At 40.7% G+C, this 21,068-nt stretch overlaps 1 protein-coding gene and 1 long non-coding RNA gene across 47 annotated transcripts in view; one reads left to right on the forward strand and one right to left on the reverse strand.

Annotated features, from left to right (window-relative positions):
• EYA2 (EYA transcriptional coactivator and phosphatase 2) overlaps positions 1–21,068 on the forward strand; it is an 86,497-nt gene that overhangs the window by 61,116 nt on the left and 4,313 nt on the right. For all 43 annotated transcript variants that reach the window (XM_085519621.1, XM_085519625.1, XM_085519626.1 and 40 more), the window contains 4 exons: positions 11,825–11,914; positions 18,398–18,456; positions 19,219–19,379; positions 20,397–20,511. In XM_085519621.1, the coding sequence (XP_085375747.1) occupies positions 11,825–11,914; positions 18,398–18,456; positions 19,219–19,379; positions 20,397–20,511 (425 nt within the window). The remainder of the gene's footprint in view (positions 1–11,824; positions 11,915–18,397; positions 18,457–19,218; positions 19,380–20,396; positions 20,512–21,068) is intronic.
• On the reverse strand, positions 982–20,471 carry LOC146757841 (uncharacterized). 4 transcript variants are annotated; one of them, XR_014935768.1, is made up of 4 exons: positions 18,348–18,472; positions 17,478–17,656; positions 16,306–16,749; positions 982–1,553 (listed from the first exon to the last, which is right to left on the reverse strand). It is a non-coding gene; the product is annotated as an uncharacterized LOC146757841 (long non-coding RNA). The 4 variants fall into 4 exon arrangements; XR_014935766.1 differs by having other exon boundaries at positions 16,306–17,656; XR_014935767.1 differs by lacking the exon at positions 982–1,553 and adding an exon at positions 20,338–20,471 and having other exon boundaries at positions 12,232–17,656; positions 18,348–20,198.

Raw genomic sequence — 21,068 nt, forward strand, 5'->3', positions numbered from 1 at the left:
AGACACAGATTTTTCAAACAGATGCTGCTGATTTTAGTCAGACACATTTGTATAAATATGTCCTATGGTATTCCCTTCTAACAGGAATATTTAATTTACATCCCTTTTATGTTGCAAGTAGCTTCTTGTTTTTAAAAGCTTGTCTTGTTTGGCTACAACTAGATAGGACATCAGGATGTGCTTTGACTGCCTTTCTTCAGCAAGGAAGAGTCTGTCTAGCTGGTACAGGGCAGTAACTGGCCTGAATGAGGTAATGTTTTCTGTTAGACTAGTGTTTTCTTTTGAATCTCAGACAACTGTTCTTAAAAAAGATTTTGTGTTAGTCACTTTAGGTTGTTATGGAGAATACTGGCTCTTCTTCCTGCATGGCTGCTGAAGCATACATTTTTAAGAGGCTTTAGGAACCATAGGAACTTTAACTGTCCTAACTTCAGATGCCCCCTTTGAAACACTGTCAAATAGATTTTTTGAGGCAACATTCTCTGTGTATGAACAGACTGAATTTGGCTGCTCAGAAGAAAATGCTTGGTCCTTAATTTAGTACCATGTGCTTCAATTTCTTCCTAAGGCAGCTTTTTATGATAAACACTTAAGTCACTTGGAATTACAGAATGTCAAACACTTTTAAATGGGCAGGAAAAAAGACAATATCATTACCTAATTAAAGGTGGATGACCTAGTTGGCAGCTGTTTCCACACATGGCTTTGAACAGTCAGTTTCATCAGGAGTCTGGAAAATAACCCTGCTTCTCTCTAGAAAGCAGAAATATGATTTGACATCATTTCATAGCTTTACCAGCTGTACTTGTTTTATGACGGTTATAACAAGCTGAATGTGTAATTAGCAAGATAGATTTATTGTTCACTGTTAGATGTGCACAGTTGTAAAGGATATAAAATGGTGTTTGTGGTGTGGAAGTCTACTGCAGCACTTGGAATGCTGCTAACACTTCTAGCAGCACCCTCTGAAAACCAAGTATGTGTTTCCAAGGAGGGATTTATTCAGACCCATGTTGTACAAGGTAATTGAAGCGGATACTTTTCCCAGGGAACGTAATGAATGAGGCTGTCTGAGGTATACATGTGCAAGCTCAAACCTACTGCCTGCAAAAAATAGAAAGAATTAGGCACGATCAGGAAATATAAACTTACGTGGTATAGACTTGCTATGTGGTCATACTTAAGATTGAGTAAGGGCTGCAAATAGTATACGGAGAATTCCCTTAACTGTAGGAGAATATTTAGTCCTAACATAAAACCTCCGAATCAGGTCTCTTCATCAGCTCCCTCCTGCTCTAACTCAGGGGATGTGGGGATGGTTTCACAGGGGTAGATGATGGACCTAGGGATGTGACAGATTTGCAGAGGTGAGGAGCGTACCACCACAGTGCTTGTGAGCTCTTGCTCACTTCTGTAGCAACCAATGTAGAGATGAAGTGGGGTCAGGGAGTGGAGCCAGTAAAGATTTATCAAAAGCATTTACCGTTGTGTGAGGCGTTCCCCTTGGCCATGAGAGCACGTTAGATGAAGGCAGGGCACTTGTGGGCAGCAGCCTACAACACAGAATAGGGAGAGAAAAGAATAGGAAAATGGAAAATTGGGATTTTCTGTTTAAAAAGGACTCTCTGGCTACAAAGCAACAAAATTGTGTTGGTTGTTGCCTTTATACAAATTTAAAGAGAAGTACAAATAGATTTTTTTTTTCTTTTTTTTTGAATGAGTGAAGCACCTTTCCTATTAAGCTACAGTGAGCTCTTTGAGAACCTTCAGTAGGTTTTTTTCATAGTTCTTCCTTTATTTCATCAGTATTAAATTCCACAGAGCTTTTCTATAAGATAATGGTTGTGTTATAAAAGTATTATAGGCTAACGGTTTTGATCCAAAGACAAATAGAGACTTCAATGGGCTTTGGAACAGACTTTAAACCAAGAGGCAAATAGAGCATGCTCAGACAGGCTGTCCTGGGAATCATTAAATAGCATCACAATTTAGAAATGCTAGAGTTAGTTGAACTATGAAGTATAAGTGAAGCACTGAACCAGAAGTTACTAGTGTTTCAGAAGCTTGTACATGAATAATGTAGGAAGTGTTAATCTCAAAATAAAGTATCAGTGCCTAAAATTGCCATATTTACCTATAATTGATCATCAAAGATTCACGTGCCTGTGGTTAGACATGTACATGCTTTGAATTTAATATCACACCTGATGGCCTTCCTCGAGAAAATGTGCCAGCTTCTATGATATTCAGCATTCCCCTGACCAGCACTAATACCTCAGTGTCATCCTGACGGTTGTGCTGGTGTTGCTGCTGTGCAGCCATTCCAAACATTGGACTCCAGTGTTGTTAAATTTGAAAAATAACACCTCATTCTGGGTTGATTTTTTTCCAGGGAGAGGACAGAAATGGGAGGAGGAATTTCAGCCAGAGTTAGAGATCTGGGACTAAATCCCTGTGTTGTTTAGCTACGAAATCAGGATGCTCCTGCATGTTCTTCCTTCCTTGGTGGTGACAGTAGGGAGCTGTCAAAAAAATAATAGGATTCTGAGGAAAAAAAGAAAGAATAAAAAGGAAACGAGGTGAAGATTTCATGAAAGGGTTATTAATGCTCCACTGCATGTTTTCTGACTTGATTTCATGTGAAAATTCTCTTTTTGTCTAGTGTAAAACTCAGCTGTGGAAATCTGTTGTCCATGCCATAGATAATGCTTCAGAGCATGGACAGTTGGTCTTGGGTGTTTAGAAAATACTTTGCAAACTACATAAACAAAGGTGAAAGAACAAAAAAAAAAATCTCAAGGTTGAAGCATGAATGAATGGCCCAGCCTGTTTTGCTCCTCTTAGTACCCTCTGTCAAAACTCTTTGGTCCATCCTATGGATTAGTCATCAGACATTTGGTCTTAATGTCTTTCCCATACGGACACTGCAATATAGCCTTTATTGTGGCAGTCAGAGTGGCCTACAAATTCACATCGCCTTTTGCCTTTTTGCCTATGGTGCATACCTGCACAAACATACGGAGTCACTGTCTAACAGATTGGGGAATTTAGGCTGTCAGACCTGACGAAATCTCTCCACCCCTTTGTTTCTTAGCAGGAGGCCATCTGAGAAAGAAAAGGGGGGAAAAAAAACTTTCATAGCCAATTAACCCTGGATATTATGTTCAGGAAGGTTTAGAAACCTGTTCTGCCAGCTTCTGATCATTGTATGGGTGCAGAATATTTACCAAGTGCCTGGAGACCACAACAGATGTGAACCATTATTATGCCTTAATGTGCCATCTACCCAGCCCTTTCAATCCCCAGACACATATAATAGAGTTCCCATTCAGCAGGAAGATGGCTGCAGTCTTTACTGTGTCTGCAAAGATCTACCTGAAATATCATTAACGAAATACAGTGCAAAAAAATTGATCAAAATTTGTTAAAGTGCTGCTGAGATTTCACATGAGCTGGGTAAAAGTCACAGGGCTTTCTTCACTTGTTTGGGGCAGCTAGGCACAGTACAGGACTCTTTTGGTACATTTAATTCAGACACAATAAAAAGAGATGGCAAGCGTATCTGTGACAAGTAAGTGACTAACTAAATAAAGCATGTGTCTATTCCCTTTTACTTGACTAAGATCTTTGCAGTGTTGTTCCATAATGCAATTAAAGTCAAGTCTACAGTCAAAATTCATCTTTTCATGCAGTAGTTACCCTGAAATACTAGAACTAAGAGGTTAAATATGAAGGACCCAATAGCTGAATTGTGTTGGATCTTTACCATGACTTTGACTACTACTTGGGAGTTAAGATTTATAAAATTCCCTGTAAGATGCGTAACAGTTTTTGAGATTATTCATTATTGAATCGGCTCAAACTAAGAAAAACATGCTACAAAAAATAATATAGCACATTATATACCGGTTTTTGTTTAGAATAATGCAAAGTCATGTTTAAGATCTTAGTTAAGTGAAGGTGTTTGGGCTGGCTGTGTTATAATGTGTCCCTGTGAGCCTAGGTTGTGTGGACACTTTGTCCAGAGTAGCTGCTGTTTGCCTTGGAGTTGCTGTACACTTGATTGATGTAAAGGCCATTTGTCTAAGCATTAATTTGTATTGCAGAAGCAGCAACCATAGATTTTTTCCAAGTTCTAAGCAGCCAGGTGGAAAAGTGTGGTAGAGGTGTTTCAGTGTGGGAGAGACAGGGCACACGTAGATGTTTCCAGCCGTACAAACACATGCTCTGCATGTCTGATGATGGACTTGCGGTGGCATGAATACGCTAAGGACTACGAAAGAGTCCTCCAGCAGTAGCTGGGTCTCAAGACCTGGTCAGAGTAACTAGAGAAGTTGCTGCTTGGCCCAGCTGAGGAAAGGACCTAAGAACAGTCTGCTTCCATTTCAAGTGGATGTTGTATCTGCAGCGCTCTGAACTGGACTGCCTCATTCTCAGCATGAGATAATGTAGGTTTAAGAAACCTTAGGAACAGACGTGATATAGATTTGAGAAATCTTTACCTTCAAATGTTTCATTGGCAGTTACTTGTTCTTACACAAAACTTTTGTTTAAGTGAATTATCGTTACCAATATAAAGAAAAAAATCACTGAGAAGTTACTGCTTGGCTCTAGTTGAGGCACTTTAAAAAAGCAGAGTTGATTTATTTATTTGTTCCTTTTTGACCCACTTTCACTGATTGCTTCAAGTAGCTTGTACTTTTCCCTGCATTGTTCTCTCACAGGACCATAAAGGCAGAACCTGATTGAAACACCATAGGGATTTAATCAACTCTGATGGTGATTCATGCTTCTAATGGCCAAATCTGTCCTTTACTACTTTACAAACTGAGAAGGAATAAAACTCCATTTTATTGCTTGGCCGTTAAAAACTATTTGTAGAAGTTGCTAAGGTTCAAATCAAAAGCACCCTCCCTTGAGAACTATTAGTTAATTCAAAGTGCCATGGTGTTGCTTTTTTTCTTCTTCTCTCACTTGAGATGTGGCCTTATATCACTATTGCTGTGCAAACATCTGAGAGTTTTCCATTCCTTTGACAAACATGAGCCAAAGTGCTTAAGGACATCTGTTTATTTTATTTCTTTAATGAGAAAACCTTCCAATTTCTTACTGGCTCAGCTGTGTTTATTTACATTTTGTTAGTCATATGTGTGGGGCACCTTGGGATGTTAAAAACCTGCAGAGGCCTGTGTGGAGGGCTGCTAGCAGGCATCCTGGTCAGAAAGGCAGAACAAACCCTTCCTAAGGAAAACACAGTCCTTGGAACTCCATAAAATAGATTTTCAAAACAAACAGAGCCTAATTCACCCAGTAGATCATGGATTAAGTCAAGATGAATACAATTTGGAAAGGATTTTCTGAGGAAGTTGGAGATTTTTTTACCCACTGGAGGCTAAACCTTGTATTTAATGCCTTTTTAAGTTAAATTAAAAAAGTGTTCAATCACTGCAGGTAATAAAAAAGTCTGATACTTTAGACATGCTGCTATATCAATTATTAGTTCATTATTGGAGTGAAGGGAGTAAATAATTCCAGCCATTTGATTATTTCAGATGTGTATTTCAGGAGCAAACATCTGTGTTTGTCATCTGTACAGGCTCAAGCAGCAGCAGAAATGGCAAAACCAGACCTATGACAGCCTGGATGCTGGGCATGGGAGATGCCCTGAGCTCATGTAGATGTAACCTCTTGTACTAGAGCTTAGATGAACCGAGGGCTTTCTAAGCAAAATTCATGTGCGGCATTTGGAAGTATTAAAGGATTATTTCTGACATGAAATCTATGGCAGGAACAATGTTAGATTGTCAAGCAAGCATGAGTAAAGGGAACTTGCTTTCCAGTATCACTGAATCAGACTTTTGATTTTTAAAGGGAAGAATATTATAAAAAAAAAACAAAACATAAAGGGGCACAGTTTGCATTAGGAAGTTGCACGTGAGGATTACACACCGGGATATGTTTGCACCAAGCTTTTGAGGAGTTTTCTATTTTTCGTAGCACTATCAGGGGCTTACTGAAAAATACAGTGATTTTCCTGTGAGTAGAGCAAGGCAGTGAAGACATATTTGGTGCAAATTCCACCCCCTTTTTGTTTTTGTTTTTTTATTCATGCCCTACCCGATAAAAAGAAATCACTTGTGGACTTTTGTTCATGAAAGCTTCCTGTAACTGTTGTGCTTTAACACAGCTAAGTACCACACAGCGACATTCTCACTCCCCTTCCTTAGCAGCTGTTAGTTAACTCCATCCCAAACAGTACAATCACTAAATAAAAATAGCTTCCATTTGTTTTCAAGCGTTATGACCCAGCTTTTAACATGTATTTAAGTACTCTATTCCCATAGGGCTGGACTCAATTTCAGAACTCATTGGTTCAGATGCTGGATAAATTAGAGTAGTTATTACTGCTTGTCCCTAAGCACATTTCATTTAGAGAGCCTTTTCAACCTTCTTGTGCTTCTTGAATGTGAGGATTTAATTACTGACATTCTCATTTTATTGTAGTAGTTTCCAAGGAATAGTACCCCTCCATTTCTGAAAGGTGTATGCCAGCAGAAGCACAATCGTTCAGTAAATAGTAAGCAGTACCTTGGAAGTGTCCCCACATCACAGCAATGGTGAATATGCAAAAGTATCTGAAGAAAGGAGTCTAATTGATTTTTGCTGTCTGTCTAGCATGGATCTGCCACAGGATTGCACTGTGATGACTATTCCTGTAAACTCAGTAGATTGTCTGATAAACCTAGATATGGCAGTGCTTGGGTCGTAGGATGTGTCTTCATTCAGGGGGACAAAAAGGTGAGAGCTTGAAAATTAGAAAACTGGGTGGAAAGAACAATCCCTTGTCAAAAAGTTTGAAGTGTTGTCTCTTCCAGAAGTAGCTACTTGGATACTTAAACCAACTGTCCTCACAAATACCCACTCTTTCACTTGAAAAACTCTAACAAGCTGAGTCCAGCAGTGATCTGCTTTTATTAAACAAAAGATAAACAAAATTAAGCTAGTTAAGTCTAGTAAAAGAGCTAAATGTGTTCTCATCCTCAAAGAGACGTAGACTTAAACTAGAACTGATGCACAAGGTTAATATTCCTGTTTTATGGGAAAGCCTGGCTCACGTCTCAAATTCTGATCAAGGTATAAAAAGTTACAGCCACGGAATGATTATTTACAGACTCTCTTTGTTCAAACATGTGGCCCAGGCACTTGTTCTTTGCCTTTTTTTTTTTTTTTTTTTTTTTTATTGTTATTATTTTTATACAACCATGCTGGTCCATTTTTCAGGAGTTTCCAAGTAATTAAACTCAATTAAAACTATTAAATTCTTTCTTTTGGTGACAACTTCATTATTAACAGCTAACCACAAGGATGAGATTTAACTTAGAAAAGCCCTTGATTGTGTACTAATCCGTCTCTCACCTCTGGCTGACACCTGTGGCAGATAAACCCTACAGAATAGGAGTCTGATGAATACTCTTAATTAATACTTTCTTCCTTGTAGAAAAGTAATTATTTGCTCATGGCATAAACAGGTATTTGGCAGGGATTTAAAGAGACTGATTGGTTTTAAATAGAAAGGCTTTATTTAGTTGGGTTGTGTTTTTTTTTTCTTAGGGTGGGGAAAGGGAGGTCTGAATTCAAGATCTATGTTCAGGATGACTTTGTCCTAGCATTTTGAATGTCGGGTTAATTGGCACATTACTAAATAGAAGCAGACTCAGACAACAAGCTGATTTGTTATCTGTCTCAAAGGAACAAGCTTTACCCCTTTGCTAATGGCCTGCAAGTCTGAACAGGGTACCTGTAAGGCAGAGACTTGGAACTGGCTGATTTGGAGCCAGGACTGGGGGTGAGAGCGACTTGCAGTTGAGAGATTGCCAGAGATAATTCCATGTCTCGCTTCCTCTCCAAATTACGCTGTACAAGAGGGGAGAGCTGGCTGTGGACATACAGCCAACTGGATTAGTAGTAGCTCCAGGTGTTAACAAATACATGTCTTTTTAATGCATACTTTAGGGCAAGAATAAGTAGTTTATGAAGAATCCAGCTTAGTGTTTCAGGAGCAGTGGTAAGAAGGCCTTGAAACCAAGCCATTTGGGAGGATGCTGACAGTGCAGTTTGAAGTGTAGCTAATGGACTTTTTGTAAGAAATGCTACCTGTAGTATTGAAAATACAGTATCACAGGCTTCTGTGTAGTTTAGCCCTTGAGTAAGAAGAGTCCAGGGCTCATGCTGCAAAATATTCACAGCTGTTTGTACTCTCATTAGGTAGATTAAAGTGAATTTGAATGGGTCTAGACATCCTGTGCTCCCTTTGTTTTGCTGCAGTACAGGGTAGTCTAAGTTTCACATGGCATGTGCAGTCCTTACTTCCCACTTCAATCCACTGCTTGTTCCATGCACACCTCCAGTTAGAGGAATAGTGCATGCAACCACCCAACTTAACAGTGATATTCAGCATCCAGATTTGATTGAAAAGGTTAAAAAAAATAAAAGAGCATGCTGTTTTCTTTGTATGCTTTGATACTTTATGAAAGCATGTCAGGGGCTTTTTACCTGTCATCTCCCTCAAGATGAGCAGAAATGGGCAGCTGTGAACCTGCTACCCTTCTTGGTTTAAAGTGAAAGTGAAGGGTATGTTGAGGAGAGAAATCCCGAGCTCTTTGGGAACAAATACTTTGAAATGAGTACTGCTGCTGTGATGCTTATTTCAGCCACCTGGTGGGAAGAAGTCTATTAAGGCTGTGTGTTGTCAGGCCAGGAGCTGAGCTCTGTTGGTTTGTCATGTCTGAGCACCAGAGGGAAGCACCAAATGTAATCTGTAGGGCTGTTTATTTTCAGTGCTGAATGAAGTTCCAACAGCATTCATTGCAGAGGTGACACACACAGAAATACACTGTGCTACTTGGAGGTTTTATTTAGAAAAGGAGTTTGTTGCCTGTTTTCTATCCTGACCTCTTGTTGTCCTTGTTTGTGAAAGCAGGACTTGTGGATGAGCAAAGGGGTAGGACTTCGCTCTTCTAATGTTACTGACCAAGTACTCAGGTCTGAGGTTTTTAAATGAATCTGTTTTCACTGTAAAAAGCAGTTCCTGGAGGAAATTTGATTTCAAGCTGCCTGCGGTGTTTGTCCTTGGACTTCACATGCCTCAGAAAATATTGGCTACATCTTGTACTGAGGAATTTTGTTCCCAGGGCTCCAGGGTGCGCTTTTCCTATGGCAGGGCTTGTTAGCAGGGGTCATTGATAAGGATGCAGCATTTTTTCATTGCTCTGCTAAACTCACACTGCTCTAGCACTGGCATTAGTCTAGAAGGGCATCCCCTGCAGTATAGCAACGTTTGTTAGTCTTGCAGGGTTTCTGTGCTCAGGAAGAGTTCTTCATTAACATCTTCAGGGGAAAAAATTATCATAATTCTCTTTCCAAGTCTTTATACAGAGAATTTTGACGACACGTTGATTGATACATCTTTGTCATTTTTGTGCTTGCTCATCAGTCTGATTCTCCTGTTTATTCACATTTAAATGGCTAGCTGAAGGTAGGGACTGTGCCTTTCCTCTGTGTGGCTACAAACTTGAGCACAGTTCAGAGCTGGAACTAGTGCTTCTAGATGTAGCAGTAATGCAAGTGAATAACTGCTAGTGGAACCCTAGCCTGCTGCCCCTAGACACCCATATCTTATTGGGAGTGCTGATTTGCTTTTTAACATTATCAGCCTGAGACTTGGAAGTATGCCTTGTTATAGAGGAAATATCCATGCTGTGAGAGCACTGATGCCAAATAATTTCCCCAAATGACTTCCCCTCTGGGTGGTAAAGTACATTTTTCTGTTTTATTTTCATTCCATTATATTCTCTATCTCAAGAGAAAGATACATATATATATATTTCCCCTCTCATCTACAGTTCAACTTCCATATTGTTTAGTTTAAGAGAAAGTAACAGCATACACTGTGGAAATGTTTCCTATTCTCTGTTAGTGATTAATATTATCAAATCTAAAGACAAAACAAAGAATAAATGACAGATATCAACAAATGAGACTTCCTAAAAAAGGTTTAAAGGCTAACGATCCCTGAAATGTATAAAAATAAATTGCTTCATTAAAAACTATTTTACAAAATTATTCCTTCTTAGCAGCATATTTTCTTCAGAATAGTTCCCCTGTGTAACTACATCTGGGTAGTAAAATTTGATTCAGCGCTGTTCTCATGAACCTACATAGGTTTAGATGCTCTAATTGCACCTTGTCCCTGTGCCTTGTCAGGGGAGCAGGTTTGGGACTTCAAATTAGGCATGTTCAAGGCAAGGCTGTTGCAGTTTATTTTATGCCCAGAGGAGAGAGTGCCCTTCTTTCAAAGGCAGCAAGAAACACGTTTGAACATGAGTGACTGGGCTTTTCTGTGGGCACAGTTCTTCTGAGTCATACACATGGCTCAAACCACAGCCACTCTGCTCTAATTAAAGAGAACTACACCAGGAATGCGTAATAATTAGGTTAGCGTGTAATACACCATCCATGTCAACAGCATCTGCCACAAAGGTTGATTGAAATGTACTCATCCTCCAAACACTATGCTGCCTCTAACAGCTCCTTAACTAATTAATTACTATCCTGTCCTACAATAGCACTACTCCACAGAAATCTGCAGAAAATTAGAGCAAAGACTACGTATAAATCTGCCCTGTTTTAACATGGATTGTAACATCAATGGCAGAAAACCACCCACACAAACACAAAGATGAGAGATCCCTGTCCTAATGAAGATGAATTACAAATAAAAGCCTGTTGTGGGAATGCTGTTTTTTCAAGTTGTCTGTTGTTTAGTCAGAACAGACATAAGGCTTTTTAGCTGAGGATTTAGCCATAGCCTATTTTTGCTTGCATTTCTGAAGTATTTAATGAATAAGAAAGTGTTTTGCTAGAGATGTAGTTTGGCCTCAGAACTTTCCTATGCTTTTGCTGTGAGTTTAGGAAGAAGGTCAGTTGTTCAGGGGAGAGATGTGGAAAAGTGATCGAGACACATGCAATATTGTAGTGCACCAGGCTGGGTACAGCAGATCCCCTGATTGTATTTCAGAGTGACGAATCCCCAGGGCTGTATCCAGTGCCCACTGAGCAGCTTTGAAGCAGCAAGTGAAGAGCTGTAGGAGCTCTGTGGCTGCTGTCCCCATCCCAGAGAAAGCATTGAGAACTGAGAGCTTTACTGCCCAAACAGTCAGTCCAGTTGGCCTGGTGTGATTGTACCTTTTAAAAAAAAGACGTAAGGTTTGAACTCCTGAGTTTTGGTTTCATATTTTGCTCACCATGGTGCTGCTTGACCTTCTAAGTCCGTGTTTGTGTGTAGAGAAAAATGCTGACCTCTTATGGATGGCTTGAGGGGGAGAGTCAAGAAAGTGTTGCCCTTTGCAGGCTCTGTTGCTCATAACTATCCCTTTGCTACTCAGTACTGATGTTATTGGAAATCAATTCTTGGTCTAACCTAGTGAAAATGTTCTTAAGCAGCCTCAAGTGTCTAAATGTCCTCGTTAAACTCATCTGAATGTGCAGGCTGAAATATGTAAGGTGAACCATATACTTCTGGTATAGTAGAACTTATATACCATATACTTCTGGTATATAAGAACAAAACCTGGTTACATAGGAGAGCAAAAGAAATGATGGGAAAATCATGCTAAGATACACTTGGGAAATGAAATCATTGTAATGAACATATCTTCAAGAATGGGAATGTACACGCCTCATGTTTGTCTGAGATCTCCCACCTCCCAGAAAGAAATAGATGTAAATGGGAAAAAAAAAACCAACCCTGATTCTCCTCCAACAGGACACGACAACGTCTGTGCGGATAGGTCTTATGATGGAAGAAATGATCTTCAACCTTGCAGATACACATCTGTTCTTTAATGACCTGGAGGTATGTAGCTGCTTATTTTATTTAGCATCTCTCTTTCTAATCATTTGCATCTGGTCTACAAACTTGCTTTTCTGGCCAAGAAACTTTCAATATTGACCCCAAAGAAATGGCCCTTAGATGGCTTATATTGAAAGCATACTTTACTATGTCCCTCTGACATCTTCATTCTGTTAAGGATTTTTTAGTGAATACATACTAACAATGATGGCTTTTGGCAGCTTTACTAAATCTAATAATGAGGACGTTACTGCTGCTTCTCTGGAAACTTGCTGTCTAATAATTATATTAAGTTAAATTAGCAGAGATCCTATGGAACCGTTAGCAATTAGCTGCAATCCAATGCAGAGGTTTTAAACATGTTCTCTGTTCTGCACATGGAGATGGAGCAGGAGGTCTGCTCAAGCACAGGAATATTGCAGGATGAAATTATACGAGTTTCTACATGAAAGACCAAAAGAGAGAATTCTTCCCTGTCTGCAGTATGGTTAGATCTGACTAAGTATGTCTTAGACAAATATAAGGTCTTATATAAAGTGAAAATCCTTTTGAATGTACAGTAAAATCCGAGCAAAGTCATGCAAGCAAAATTCTGTCACCAGCTGAGAAACAGCTGTACAGTGCTGATGAAAAGCTGTTTGCATTTGGAATCAGTAGGAATGGTCTGAAGGAGTCATTTACAAAGTGAGTAAGGTTGGGTTTGAGCTGTAGGTACTTTGGAGAATGAGGAGAAAGGTTTGGCATTCCTTGGCAGGATTCTGTGGTCTTTACTTGAAAAAGGAAGATTTTTTTTTTCTGCACTGGATAAAATAGGAGAACTTTTCCTGTACCTGGTGAATTCAGTGGGGACTTCTGATTTCTACACTGCATAACAGCACTGTGTTGCTCAGCACACTGTGAGAGATGTGTCTTTTCCGGGCACCTACTTCATTGTGACCTGGGGTTTCGTTTACTGGGAATTACAGAATTGACAGATTTTTCCTCTTTCAGCTCTTTTTTTGTGAAGGGGGTGCAGAAAGTGGAAAGTGACAAAGTCTTTCTCCAAGGATAAAATAGAGAAATGCTGTTTGGAAGTCAAAGGTGCTGTTTAAGCAGCAATAATATTTAGTAGAACCATGGAATATCCCAAGTTGGATGGATCTCACAAGGATCAAGGAGTCCAACTTCCAGATCTCCAGGCCCCTCAGAAATCAATCCTCCCTTCTGAGAGCATTGGCCAAATGCTTTGTCAACTCTGGCAGCTTGTTGCCTTGACCACTGCCCTGGGGAGCCTGTCCCAGTCAAAACCAGCATTTTTCACCCATGAGATCTCAACAGATGGTGCAGCAAAGCTCTGTATCTTGCAGAAATCCGAATATAAACCCTCTGCCCATCTAGAGTTTTGCCCTTCTGGCAAAAGTTTTGACAGCTTTTCTCCTTGTTTAACGTACCACTCTAAAACATGAAGCAAACTAGCAAATTGCCCAGCCTCAGTTAAATTCTGCACTTTTATCAGTCAGTAACAGCTTTGGCTGCTAGAAGCAGCCTCCTTAAGTAAGATTTGTCTCCCGAGGTCTCTGAGTTCTTCAACCATACAGTAGAGATAAGATTTTAATTAAAAGAAATCAGTATGCTTTTTTCTTTCATGGTTCCTAGATATTAAAGGAAGGCAAAGCTAAACAGAAATTGCTCAGACATGGGACTCGGTCATTCGAGCAGGACCACGTAACTGAGTAAGAACTAGTCTGGTAAAAAGCTGAAGATTAGCCTAACTTCTTCAAGTAGAAGTCACCCGTCTACAAAATATCTTGGCTCCATCTCCAACGTATGAAGAGAGATGGATGCTGCAAGACATAGCTGTTCAGCAAAATATTTACAAAGACTGCCTCTAAGTAGCCTGTGCTACAAGGATGCTAAATAAAAACATTTATTTTCCTGGTGCTATTTGGTTGCTACATTAAGAGAAGAAATCTTGCTGATTTTCTGGGCTATCTCACCATCTTCTATTAAAAAATTAAAAAAATTGAGAAACACAAAGTTGGCAGCTGGACGTGGATGGCTCAAAGCCATGACAAACTTCAGAAATCTCAAAAACAAGTTGTGTTCCAGTTAGCCAGAGCAGAAACAAGCAAAGAGAGAAGAGAGCATTGTGAGACAGTTTTTTGTTCAGCACTGTTTTAAATGGTGAAGCACGGGCCCAGCTAGCTGGAAAAAGAAGAACATTTTTTTTATTGAAACTTTTCAGTTTTTTCATACATGCCTGATCAGTGAAACAAACCAAAACCTGACCAAGGTGTTTTGGTTTTAGCTGAGTGTTTTCAGTAATGAATGCAGGGGATGAGGGAGAAATCAAGAGAAGTGAATGTTCTTTACATGTTACACTTTCCAGTAAATTAAGCCATTTATGTTTCGGAGAAGTTGTAACAGACATCCCTTCCTGTTCATCAGCCATCCAATTCTTTCAGTGTTGGATGGTAAATGAAAGTCAAGCTTGAGTATTCACAAAGCGATATTTAAGGACTATACATTAACAAGTGTTGGGTTTGAAAAAGACATAATGAATGATACTTCAAAAAGAAGAAAACAACGATGACACACACACAAAAAAAAGGAAGAGCAGGCAGGGAATCTGATTCAGTTGTAGACCCACAGGGCTTACCGTGTACATTAGCACCATCATGTGGTGTGACACTGAGCTGTGCAATACGAAATAAGCTACAGCCCTACAGGGCTGAAACAGTTTCTGGCTGTATACTGGGTTGGGTCAGGGTGCAAGAAATGTAACTGATAAAGTGGTAGGGTGGTCACACTGTTCAAGACCAGAACAAGATTACTCTTGTCAGGAAATGCTAACCACAGCAAAACATTCCTCTGACATAAATCCATGGCATAGTTCAGGCATTCTGGTAGGGATCAGCAAGCCTGGAGAGAGCAGTAGAGTTTTCTTTTACGTCAGCTTGTCCAAAATACTAAGCTGTCCTTTGTTTTGCTGTTACTGCCTTGTAAGCAATGAAAATCAAGAGGATGAGTTATTCCAATTGATGCAGAATGTCAACTCAGCAGATGACAGAAGAATAAATAGGCTTTTTCAGAGCTTACTTCTTTTAAAGCCTTGCCAAATGGATGCAAGAAGTCAGGCTACTTATAGTCTACCCCACTGCCCTGTTGTCACCCTTACCACGAACGTGATCCACAGTCAGTGCCATCCGACTACCTGCCACTCTGTTGTCTGCCAGGAATTTATGTGCTTTCAGGGTTTTTCTGGAGAAGATTCAGGCAACTTTCCTGGATGCTTTTTGCCTGCTATGTCAGAGAACAGGAATCTCAGAGAGCCAGCAGCTCCATTCAAATGAACTGCTTAACTCACCCTCTCTTGCTGCTGCAGTCTAGCAGAGAGGACAGTTTCCTCTGGGATTTACTCCAGGCTTCAGGCTAGCTGGATAGGAGGCTGATCATCCATCCTCAGGGCAGGTGGGTGAATGGAGAAGCCCTAGATCTAGACTCCTACTGAACACTTATGGTCTTCTTCTAGAAAGATTATTAATGAATTTAGAATTTAGCAGCTGGGCTTCTTTCAAGCTGATTCAGGATGGTGGGGGAAGGTTGATACTTGTTGAAACACAGCTTGGTGGTGTGGCTACCTTGTTACAGAGAATCAAGGCAGCAAATTCTGTCAAGGGCGCTTAAGGCACGCTATGACACAAGCATTGTTCCATTCTGGAGACTGTTAGCAGCTGAGCCACGTTTTCAAATTGCAAATGTGGGTTTTTCCTACACTAATTCACCTACTCACACAGCACTTAACATGCTTATTGGCCACATCACCTCTGCTTGCAGTTGCAGCAGTACAGACAGGTTAGATGCCTATGGTTTGCAAACATAGGCCGTGCAGATTGCTGCCTACAAAGGGCTCTGATCACACCGCAGAAGAGATGGGCAAGTACTCATTTGGAAGGAAGTATTTTCACTCTTTGTTCCACTTCTGGGAAATCATGGAGAATAAGAATTGCTCAAGATTACAGATCACAGAGAAGCTAAAATATGGGTATTTACAATTACATTTTTTTCTCCCAGACTCCTTTTGTTCAGAGTGCAACACTGGCTAAAATATAGTACATTTCACCCTCAGTCCCTCTGGAGATATTACTGCCTAGCTCTCTGAAAAACAGGTGTGAAAAACAAGGAGGACCAACAAAGGGAATGGGAATTAACAAATAAGGGGGTTAGTATGTTTGCAGATTACTGCCTGTCAGAGCCATCTCTGGAGGTTTCATGTTCTGGGAACTGTTAACCCCCACCCACTGTCTTAACAAGGGATGGAAGCTCAACTGATCAATGAGTCCATTAGATGTTTTTTAAAGTTCATCTAACAGTTCTGATACACAGATGGACAACATCCGTGTTGAGAGACATACCTTGAGAATGCTCATAAGTGGTAACTGAGTTTCTCCATGCATCCTCAGGAACAGCTTGTATTTCACAAGGAGACAGCAGAGGTTTTCTCCAAGCCTGTGGTACAGTTTCAGAGCTGCGTTAGCCCACGTTCAAGGTTTTCATCCCACCTGGAGACAGGTCATGTATCACAGGCTGGCCTGGAGATGTCACGGCAGTAAAAACAGTTCAATTCCAGAAGCCAGGAGGATTGGCTGAGGTCTCACACATTTGACTCAGTTACAGGCTGCACATGCCACAGATCACGTACCTCGGAGATCCTAGAATATTATTTTTAAAAGCCAGCAGATGTGGAAACTGGGATTTCCAGTTTCCATTGCAGACTTCATTCAAACAATCTGGACCTTCTTTTCAGCAGCCCAGATATCCTGCCCTGGTTCCCCACTCACTATGATTTCAAGGAAATTCTGCAAGAATGAAAAATTAGTCTCGTAACCAAGTAGTAAAACATGGTCCACATTCTTGCTTTAACCAGCTTCCCCGTGTTTTACCCAGTAACCTGATAGGCTCAGCCGGTGGACTATGAGGTAGCGTCTCACCAAGTGTCATGGTATTTTATGAAGTCAGAAATGTGATAGCTACTGTTGTCACACTTCAGTGTACAGAACAATTCATTCACAAATGAGAAAAACAGATCCCTCCACACATACCTTTCCCCTGACTTAATGCCCTGTATCACACAAATGAACCAGAGTGGGCTGCATCAATATTATCCCAGCATGGCTCACAACAGCCAAGGGGTTGGGGGGAAGGTTAAAAAATGACAGTGGGTGAAGGAGAGAGAGGTGCCAGCAGAAATCTGCAATTCAACTGCTTGTCTCCAGTTACACAAAGCACACACCTCAGCAATGAAGGGAACTAAAGAGATGAGAACATGATAAAATTAGATGGCTTATGGAGAATTACCTGGAATAGGTGCTGCATAAAATGCCATTATTATGGATGAGAGCCATCTGTGACATTTTGCCACTGAAATCCACACTGGTTACTTGTTTGGGGGATTTTGTCTTGTTTGAAAGAGCTGGTTTAAAATAATTCATAAAGCCCATAATTGTGTAGGAAGATAATACAGTACAAACTGTGTGGTTTAAACACAGATACTACAAAATACTGCTGTGGAAAAGGATAACTGTACCTGCAATTCTTCTGACTCCAAAGAAGATTCCTTTTATCAACTGTGCTTTTGCTTTTCATCAATCAACCAGAACAAAGCACGTGTTTGTCAACTTGAAGGTTTTCTGTTTTGTCCTTACTAACAAGGATCAGAGAGAATTAAGGTGGCTTACTGATTTCTCTCTAACGATGATGCTAACACTAGGAAAGAAATGACAGAAATAACAAGTTTTTGAGGTATGATTCAAACAATGGATAATTTTGGAAGATAAGATCTAGAATACATATTTCACGTAGGCTGAGCTCCAAGTATATATCCTGGGTAAATTTCCTGGGCATTGATTTCCTCCTTATTGACACATCGTTCCTATACCCTGTCTGTATACATGTCTCTAGCATGGAGCTATGAAAGGGCACCTTATTCAGTGCTTCAGCACAACTTCCCTGCACACCAAAGGAAGCTGAACTCTCTCAGTGTGCACTGGAAAAACACCAGCAGGACAGACATCCCTGGCAATTTCTGAGACAGACCTTCCCTCCTTGTAATTAAGTGAACATACACTTCCTGTCCAAAGCAATGTTCTCACAAGGAGAGGGGCTGACAAATCTGCACCTTATCATGTATACAGAGTTTATGGAATACAGTTTTCCTGGCTAAAGCACAAGCATCCTCTCTCCCTTCTATCTGCCTAAGAAGGAGTTCGCTTGCTATACTACACAAGAACTGCTATGTCTTTAACACATACAATAAGTTTTTGCACAAGTGCTGTGCAGTACTTGTAGCAATTAACTGACTCTATGCTAGACAGTATTGGCAACATGGAACATTTTATCTTAACGTTATCCTTAAAGTAATTTTTCATCATATGAAAGATTTTATTTATTTACTTACCCAAACATTTACTTACTAATGTCTTATTTTTTTTTTCATATGCTCCACAGGATTGTGACCAGATCCACATAGATGATGTATCATCAGATGATAATGGTCAGGATCTAAGGTATGGGATCTCCAGGCTGGAAGCTGCAGGTCAGGTAGTCCTCAGCTGTTTGAAAATAGCAGGAGGTTGGACAGTGATGTAGAGAAATTTTTCTTGGCTATGCATCTTCTGTGCTCCCTGGCCGCATGCTGTCTGCAGTTATTAAACACAGGAGGAGCAGAGTTCTTGTTCACACATTAATATACCTGTGCCTACTGTAAAGCTCTGACCTTGCTGAGCTTTGAATCATTGTAGGGAATGTTTAAAATCAGGTTGAACTTCAGTCTAACTGCACCTGTTTCTGATATGATTTACCAGCCAGCTGGCACATGTGTTGCCAAATCATTTCAAAGCCAGCTTGAAAGGTTTCCCACTGCCCAACTAGAATGAGTGGGCTTACTAGTAAAGACTATGGATGTGATGCTAATGTTGGAATGGGATCATGGGTCTGGCAGTCTGCTTGGTTTCTTAGCCTGGAAATAAATCAGTCAAATAAAAGAAAAATAACAGGCCACAGGTGCCCTTTTAGATCTTTTGGGTATTCCAGTTGCACACGTAAGAACTACACATTGCAGTGTAGCATTAGGCAGGGTGGCACACGCTTTTCTGGGGCATGAGTGATAGCAGGCAGCAGTGATGAACTCCACTGTTGTACAGCGTGTCCTGTGTACATCTGTGCTGCCATTTATCTCCTTATCTCTTTTCAATTGTTTCCACTCTTTGCTGGTGCTGCATAGACTGCAATTGTAATGGCCTCTCTCCTTCCCTTCTTCCTTCTTCTAGCACGTATAACTTCTCTGCAGATGGCTTTCACAGTTCAGCTGCCAGTGCAAATCTATGTCTGGGCTCAGGCGTTCATGGGGGAGTTGATTGGATGAGGAAATTAGCATTTCGCTACCGCCGGGTGAAAGAGATGTACAACACCTACAAAAACAACGTTGGGGGTAAGTGTCTGCTGCTGGGCAGTAAGTTTGCCTTTTCATCCTCTCAAATGCTTCTGGCCCTGCTAGGAATATGCTGCAGAGGAGGTGCAGAGAGCATAATGATAACAACGCTTAAACACTGAGCTGAACAAGTGTTTCAGCAGTCGTTCTGAAATAAGGATTCTGTATGGGATTTGTAAGAGCTGTGCTAAAATACTTGGGTTAGTGGATGGAGGACTCAAATCCGAACATGGGGCTTTATTTTGTTATTTCTTTGGCCAGAGAACAACCTTCTGAATTTTTCCAAGATGCCTTTGTATGATGTAGTAAGCAAACAGTTCAAAACTCAGTGGATTGTTTTCTTCCACAGAAGAACATATGGTTGAGTTCCATCTGAAGGCATTCTTGAATGCCTACTACTATCTCCCCTAAAACAATACTAGAAGATATCAGGATGCCTTGAGGTTTTTCATCTCAGCTAATTCCAGGCAATTCTTCCAAGAGATTGCTTTGCTTCTATTTTAGAACATTAGTGGCAGGTCTTTGCCTAGAAAGAGAAAGAAGTAATGCTAAGAATATCACCACATACCTGTTTCATTGTTGGGGAAATGCCCTACTCACATGTACTGGAAATGATGCACTGCTTTTCAGGAAGAATTTTTTCTTCCTTCTTTGCTCCGGGCTTCTTTTAACTCAGGCCACCAACCCCTGCACAGATCTCTTTTGTCCTCTTCCTCATTTCTTATATGAGCTTTGTGCTGACTGCAAGAAGGATGTTTTAACATGGGCCTGTGGACTGCAGGTGACTGATACCATTCCTCTGGAGAGGAAGAAGCTGAGCTGTAGTTGCACATAAGTGTGTTACAGTCAGGGCTTACTTACCTTGAGGCAAAGGAAAGCAACCTGCACCAGTGACAAGAGAAAGGCACTGGAAAGGGCAGGATTCAGAGCACAATGAGGGGCCCTTTGGCATACTTACATACAAAAGCACGCAGCTCCCTTTCTGTGCTTCTGCAAAGATGCTTTTCCTGCTTACAGGTTTAATAGGAGCTCCTAAGAGGGAAACCTGGCTGCAGTTAAGAGCAGAACTCGAAGCGCTGACTGATCTCTGGCTCACACATGCTCTGAAGGCGCTGAATTTGATACATTCCCGGTAAGAACAGCTTACAGAGCTGCCTACAGGCTTGATCCAGGCTCTCCTTTGCTTTCCACTTTCCCCTTACTCTAAACAGATCGAGACACATTTATAGGACTTTGCTGGCCAAACCTGTGGGAGGCCTGTCTGCATATGTTGTATTATCAAGGGTTGGGGGTTGCTTGAGATGATGAACTGAGACAAAAAAAAAAAAGCAACCACACTTTTTTTTACCTTTCCTTGCCTACCTCGTCTGCAGCAAACTTATCACATGCAGAGATCTGCAAGGGTAGGAAAGGGTCCTTCCATCCCTGAAGAAATTCACTCAAGTCAAAGCATGGACACTGCCTATGTGGTGTTTGGTTCCTGCAAAATAGATCCTGTCACACATACAGTGGGGCTGCATCACTACTGCTGGATTGTGGTTGGGTTTTTTCATCCTACTGAGTTAATAAAGAGATGTTGTCAGTGCTCAGGTTACCAGCCTCTAGGCGTATAATCCCCCAGTGGCTTGGGAACTTCCAGTTGCAAGAAATGCGTTCTTCTCGCCATTGTTCAGTTTAAGGTAAGAGAAA

This window comes from Coturnix japonica, chromosome 19, assembly GCF_054131305.1.
Source record: "Coturnix japonica strain WE chromosome 19, WE-NBRP24, whole genome shotgun sequence".
Classification (NCBI taxonomy): Eukaryota; Metazoa; Chordata; class Aves; order Galliformes; family Phasianidae; genus Coturnix; species Coturnix japonica.